This window comes from Myiozetetes cayanensis, unplaced genomic scaffold, assembly GCF_022539395.1.
Source record: "Myiozetetes cayanensis isolate MyiCay16 unplaced genomic scaffold, myiCay2020 scf24, whole genome shotgun sequence".
NCBI lineage: Eukaryota > Metazoa > Chordata > Aves > Passeriformes > Tyrannidae > Myiozetetes > Myiozetetes cayanensis.
This window is the reverse complement of record NW_026087456.1, coordinates 8,922,199-8,928,388: the sequence shown is the minus strand read 5'-3', so window position 1 is coordinate 8,928,388 and position 6,190 is coordinate 8,922,199. Positions and strand designations below refer to the sequence as shown.

Genomic DNA, 6,190 nt, shown 5'->3' with positions numbered 1-6,190 from the left:
GGCATCACCACAAAAAGCTTTGTCTGGACAGCAGATGGGACAATATTCACAACCCTTATTTGGACTCGGCTTTGGGGAAGAGCTGCAGTTCCCCAGTGGCGCTGGAGCCAGGGCTGGAATCACAAACCAAAAAGCTGGCAGGTTTGGATTTCTGGTAGCCATGAAACTGAACTGAGGGAGAAAATCTGATTGGCTCCAGTGGGTGCTGCACCACTTCCATGCCTTGAACCCCCTGTCCCCAACCCCACATCCTACAGAACTTGGGGTTCCACTGCAGCGTTTGCTGATTCTCTCCCCTCTCTCTTTCCTACAGGAATTTCTTCTGAGGCACTGATGTCTGTGCCGGGACACACCACCAGGCTGTATCATACAGGGATAGATGGGTGTGGTTGTGGACATCCCTGGGGAATCTGGGGGGCCAGTTAGGAACCGTGGCTCCCAAGGCTTCCCAAGGCTCCAGGGGAGTGGCTTGTCGAGCAAGTGGAGTAGGTTCAGCTCCGTTCCGGGCCCTGTGGGAGGGAAGCCGAGCAGGAGCAGCCCTCGGGGGCAGGGACAGAGGGTGGCACGGGGTCCCTGGAGTCTTTCCCACTCCAGGACCCGCGTGGATCCGGGATGCAGGGCCGGGTCCCCCGAGCGGCGAGGGGGCACTTTGCCCTCTGGTGGCGGGAAGGGGGAAGCGCAGCGAGGTGGTACCGGGGCTGTCCCCGAGCTGTCCCCGGGGATGGCGCGGTGACACCGGCCCCGACAGCTCTTGTGTGACCCGGGCACTGCCCCCCGCGGAGCTAAAGGGCTGCGGTCCCCATCGGGCAGCAGAACAGGTGACGTTTTATTCCCAAAACAAAGCACGAAGAATAGGTAGTGTGGGAGAGACAACAGACCCAAACCTGGTCTGAGATTCCTGGTGGAAGATGAATAAAGGACACCAATAAGCAATAAACTGTTTGATGGAATGAGGATCACAGAGACCGGACGCTTCCCGGAGTGTGTAGTGCTTCCCAGAACCAAACGCCCGGCCAGGCACCGGGAGCAGCAGGCAGATGCTCAGCTCTTGACAGGGGTGGACGTGGCCTTCATGGTCTTCTTCAGGTGGTGGTAGTTGGGCAGGATCTTCATCAGGAAATCCAGCTGCAGCGTCTGGGGCTGGAAACGGAGGCAGGGGAGGTGAAGCAGCAGCCTGAGGGGGACAGGGGGTGAGGGCGTGTCCCCTGAGTCACACACCCACCTGCGGCCGCTCGGTCTGCACGCGCCGGAGGCAGTCGGCCCCGTAGATGACAGTGTTTTCAGGGATCACCTCGTAGGTGTTGATGTTACAGCAGGCCCCGATGATGCAGCCGCTCGTCAGGATCACATTCCTGCCAACAAATGCTGCCAGAGAGAGAGGGAGAGAGAGGAATCCCTGTCAGAGCTGTGCCCAGCAGCGTCTACAGGAGCAAAACCTCACCAGGGCCAAAGATGATGGGCCGAGACTTACCTTTGGATTCGATGACGTTGTTGTCTCCCACCTTCATTGCTTGGGAATCTACAGGTCTGTGTTAAGTAAAACTGTAAAATGCTTGGCTTTTATTTCAGCAGGTAAAACCCTGATGCCACTTGCAAGCCAATACCCAGCACTGGGATGCCTGAACCAGGACAGAGCCCACACGTGCCTCCCCCTGTATCAGTCCAGAAGCACAGTGTATCCATCACTCCACAGCAAGGATACAGCACCCAACCTCAAAAACATTGTTGGTGCCAATGACCATGGGTTTGGGCTCCACATCTTCTGTCTCTGGGGTAATATTTTCTGGATATCTGCAAGAAGGAAGAACAGATTTCCACATCAGAGATCACAACTCAGCCACGTCCTGTTTGGCAGCTCAGTTTCCTGACAGACTGAGGCCATCTATACTCCACCCAATCCAGCTGGACTGTCAGAGTTTTGACACTGCTTAGGATTAGGATCCTTCTCCTCTGTCAGCTGGAAAAGGATTCATAGGGAGGACTTAGCAACCTTCCAGTATCTGAGAGGGACCCACAGGGAAGCTGGAGAGGAACTCTCTGTCAGGAACTGTAGTGACAGGACAAGGAATATTGGGTACAGATGGAAAGAGGGGAAATTTAGGTTAGATATAGGGAAGAAATTCTTTACTGTGAGGGTGGTGAGTTACCAGAACAGGTTGTCCAGGGCACTTGTGGCTGTCCCAACCCTGGAAGTGTTCAAGGCCAGGCTGGATAGGGCTTGGAGCAGTCTGGTCTACTGAAAGTGCCTATGCCTAGTGCCTATGGCAGGCAGGAAGGAGATGATCTTTAAGGTCCCTTTTGGAAGGGGCTTAGCATTCAGTAATTCCATGATTCTGTGATTTCTTCCCAAGCCATAGTGCCACAGACATACACAAAAGCATGAAAGTTTGGGATTTTTTTTTTTTTTTTAAATAAATGCTGCCTCCCCAGGGTTTTTAAGCCCAGCGCCCCCTGGTGCCCCCCCGCCCGGTGCGGCACGGACCCGTTGATGATGAGCGCCTGCTCCTCGATCAGGTTCCCTTCCCCGATGACGATGGGCCCCGCCTCGGCGATGATGCGGGCCTTGGGGTGGATCACGGTCCTGGGCCCTGCGGGAACAGCGCCGCGTCACCCCGCACCCGGGGAAAAAAGGGTGAGCGACACGGGCCGGGGGTGCGGGGGACACAGCCCTTACCGATGGTCACGTCCCCGCGGATCTCGCTCTCCACGCACACCACGGCCCCCGGCGCGATCTTCACGCTGCGGGCAGGGACGGGGCGGTCACGGGCGAAGGGGATCCGCCGAGGGGAGGGGGCGGCGCGTCCCGGGGCTGCTGCGGGGGGATCGGAGGGGGATCGGGGGGGATCGGGGAAGGGGTCGGCACTCACCTTTTCTGCGCCTTCTCCGCCATGGCCGCTCCGGGCGCCTGCGCGGGGCGGGGCACCGGGGGACGCGCGGGCGGGGCCGCCGCCGCTGTGTCACCGCCTCTGTCACCGCCTCTGTCACCGCCCGTGTCACCGCCTGTGTCCCCGCCTCTGTCACCGCCTCTGTCACCGCCCGTGTCACCGCCTCTGTCACCGCCCGTGTCGCCCGCTGTCCCCGTTAGCGCCCGGCCGGCGGCGGGGGCTCCGCACCCGCCTGGGACACAACAGACCGAGCCGCCCCGGGGTGCTGGGGGCTCAGGAAGCGGCGCCCCGGGCGCCTGAGAGCACAGACCGAGCCCCGTGTTTTGGGGCTCAGGGGAGAGGAGGGTCCTGCGTGTTCGTGCTTGAAAAGCGGACACCGAGCCCCGTGCTTTGGGGGGCACCCGGCTTATTTGGCTAGTTTGAGGCTCCTGGGACCAATAAATAATGCATTTTGGGAGGCTCAGAAACGGAGACAAAGTCCCGTGGGGTTTTGGGGCGGGGGGGGGGAGAACCTCAAAGTCCTACAGTGTTCGCGCTTGGAACCAGTCCCAGCTGGGCAGTCTTAGGGCAGCGAAAGGGAGACTCAAGTCCTGCCTCGTGAGTCCGAAACGAGGCAATTTAAAGCTTTGATCACAGAGCCCAAATCCTGCGATTCTGGGGCTCAGGACAGAGCTCCGGACAGGTGAGGGGGTGGGGCGAAGCCACAAGGGGAGCAGGTCGGGCCAGTGGAGGGACTGGGAAAATTTATTTCCGAAGTCGAGAACACAACATCTGGGTACAAATCTGCACCGGGCCTAGGGAAAGACACACCCCCTGTTCTTCTCAGGGCTTTTATCATCCCTGGCACCCCCGCTGTGGGGGCCTTCAAACGTGTCTGCGAGAACTTATCTTCTCTCGTACCCGGGAGTCAGCTCCTTTGCAATGCAGGAGGAGAAGACACCTAAAAATTTGTCTCTGGGCAATACGCCTTTTTCCAGGCAGGATGATTCCTTAAGTGAAAACCCCTAATCTCCTCCTCCTAAAATCTTCCAGGAGGGTCTTCTAAAGTAACAATCCCTCTCTCCTCGTCCCCGCCTCCATCTTTCCCGGCAGCAGCGGGGTTCGGAATGCCGATTAATAAAGCCCAAAGGGCGTTGAGCCCCCCATGGGGCCCGGCCCGCTCGGCAGATCCCCCCCATGGAGTCCAAAAGCACTGCCCGACACTGCCGGGGCTCCGACCCGTCCCAATATCACACTTGGGATGGGTTCGGGCTTGGAGCAAGCCCTGCAAGTGTGATCTCAGAAACAGACCCCGAGATTTCCATTGCCTCCAAACAGCTCCCTTTGGCGAATAAAAACCAGTAACGGCGGGCCCAGCGCGCCCCGAGTGCCGCCTGCAGTTCCTGTTCGGATTCGCCAGACGGCGCCACTGAGCGCGCTCGTTCCCGCAGCGCCGCACAGCGCGCCCCGAGTGCCGCCTGCAGTTCCTGTTCGGTTTCGCCAGACGGCGCCACTGAGCGCGGCCGTTCCCGCAGCCCCGCCCCGCGGCCGCAGGTGCCGCGCAGGGCCCGCCCCGGCCCGGCCCCGCCCCGCGGCCCTTTTCCCGAGCGCCAGTGGGGCCCCGGCGGGAGCTTTGGTGTGCCGGGTCCGGGAGGAGCAGGTGAGTGCCGGGGCTGTGCGGAGAGGGGCCGAGCTGCCGGCTGCGGGTGCCGCGAGCCCGGGTGTCGGTGCCCGGCAGGGCCGCGTGTGCGGCGAGACCTTCGGGCCCCCGCGGGACGGAGGGCGCGGAGCTCGGCTCGGGCCGTCCCGGCTGCGGCCCCGGCCCCGTCCGGGGGGGCTGGAGCGGCCGCCCCTGGGCCGTGCCGGGAGCTCGGCTGCCCCGGGCCGGGGCCTCTCCCGGAGGGACGCGCGGCGCGGCGGGAACGCGCCCGGCCCTCGGTGTCGCGTACGCGAGTGTTTTCCCACCGTCTTTGCACAGGTTGAGCTCCGCGGGAACTGCCCGGGGGCTGCCGGCCAGAGCCCCCCGAGGATGGGGCTCCCCCCGAGCACGGGGCAACCGCAGCCACCTGCGGGTCAGCCAGCGGAAAGGTTTCCCGGTTGTTGCAGTCTCCAAACTCGCCGTGCCTCGTTCCCGGCAGCCCTGCCCGGGCCAGCCCGGCTCAGCACAGCAGCGGGAGAGGACGAGCCCGGCCAGGACACAGCAGAGCCCCGGGAGAGGTGACACGGGAGGGAATGTCGGGTGAGTGCTTTGACACGGGCTGGGGGGTCTGTGCTGGGGGGCTGTGGCAGGATTGGACCCCTCGTGTCTTTGCTGCAGCTGCATTTGCTGTTTGGTGCTGGCCTGGCCCAGCTGTGTGTGTTTGCTCAGCTCTCCCTCACACAGGCCTGTTCCAGCTCCAGCCACGCAGCTGTTCCAGCCACCGGCCCATCTGGACAAGAGTGTTCCTGCTTCGTACAGCTCCTGCTGCTGGACCCTCCCCTGTCCTACTGCTCGGGATGCTTGGAGACTCAGGTGATTGCAATTCCTTCTGTTGTTTCACTTTCAGGTAATGCCCCATTCAGCTTCTTCAGGTTCCAGCTGTGGCTGTGCAGTGCTCCAGGTGCTTCCAGGCTGCTCCAATTGATTCCAGCTGTGGCTCCGAGATGCACCAGTTCATTCCAGCTCTAGCTCCAAGGTGCTCCAGTTGATGGCTGCTCCAGCTGGTTCCAGCTCTGGCTCCGAGATGCTCCAGCTGGATTCCAGCTCTGGCTCCGAGATGCTCCAGTTGATTCCAGCTCTGGCTCCGAGATGCTCCAGTGGATTCCAGCTCTGGCTCCGAGATGCTCCAGTGGATTCCAGCTCTGGCTTATTAAATGTTGCTTCTTGTTGCAAGCCAGTTAAAGCTCCAGGTGCTTGGAGCGATTTGGGCTTCTGGCCAAGTTGTAAATCACTCACTGTCATCGAGTGTATATGAATATGAGCTGTCATAATTGTCTCAATATTGTAGCTATTCCGGTGTTTGTACAAATAAAGAGTTGGACTGGAAAAAGGGCTGGAAAGTGCCTTTCGCTCCAGAGACTATCTCGAACGCTTAAATCGGCCTGGTGCATGCCAGCGTCCCGGAGTTTGGGGAACAACGCGACCGGACCCCCCCCTCCGGAGGGGGTCCACGCAACCCCGGACCCCCTCCCTGGGAGGGGGTCCTCATGCCCAGCCCTCCCCCTCCGGAACCCCTCCTCCGGAGGGGGTCCTATGCCACCCAGCCCTCCCACCAAAGTCAGCCCAGCCCCGGCCTCTGTTTTGGGGGGCTGGAAACAGCCGGCTGAGCCGCTGCTTCCAGCCTCCA

The 6,190-nt window shown here is 61.1% G+C and overlaps 2 protein-coding genes across 2 annotated transcripts; one reads left to right on the top strand and one right to left on the bottom strand.

The window, feature by feature from the left end:
• Positions 1 to 805: 805 nt before the first annotated feature.
• Positions 806 to 2,961, bottom strand: DCTN6 (dynactin subunit 6). Its single transcript, XM_050320639.1, has 7 exons — positions 2,868 to 2,961; positions 2,675 to 2,739; positions 2,483 to 2,588; positions 1,703 to 1,791; positions 1,472 to 1,519; positions 1,223 to 1,365; positions 806 to 1,140 (listed from the first exon to the last, which is right to left on the bottom strand). Exons 1-7 carry the CDS (start codon positions 2,888 to 2,890, stop codon positions 1,042 to 1,044), a joined length of 573 nt encoding a protein of 190 aa, XP_050176596.1. The 5' UTR covers positions 2,891 to 2,961; the 3' UTR covers positions 806 to 1,041.
• On the top strand, positions 2,889 to 5,893 carry LOC126642644 (proline-rich protein 36-like). The gene is made up of 5 exons (XM_050320447.1): positions 2,889 to 3,080; positions 4,400 to 4,524; positions 4,843 to 5,103; positions 5,259 to 5,376; positions 5,575 to 5,893. The coding sequence occupies exons 1-5, from the start codon at positions 2,889 to 2,891 to the stop codon at positions 5,743 to 5,745; spliced, it is 867 nt and encodes a 288-aa protein (XP_050176404.1). The 3' UTR covers positions 5,746 to 5,893.
• The last annotated feature ends 297 nt before the right edge of the window (positions 5,894 to 6,190 follow it).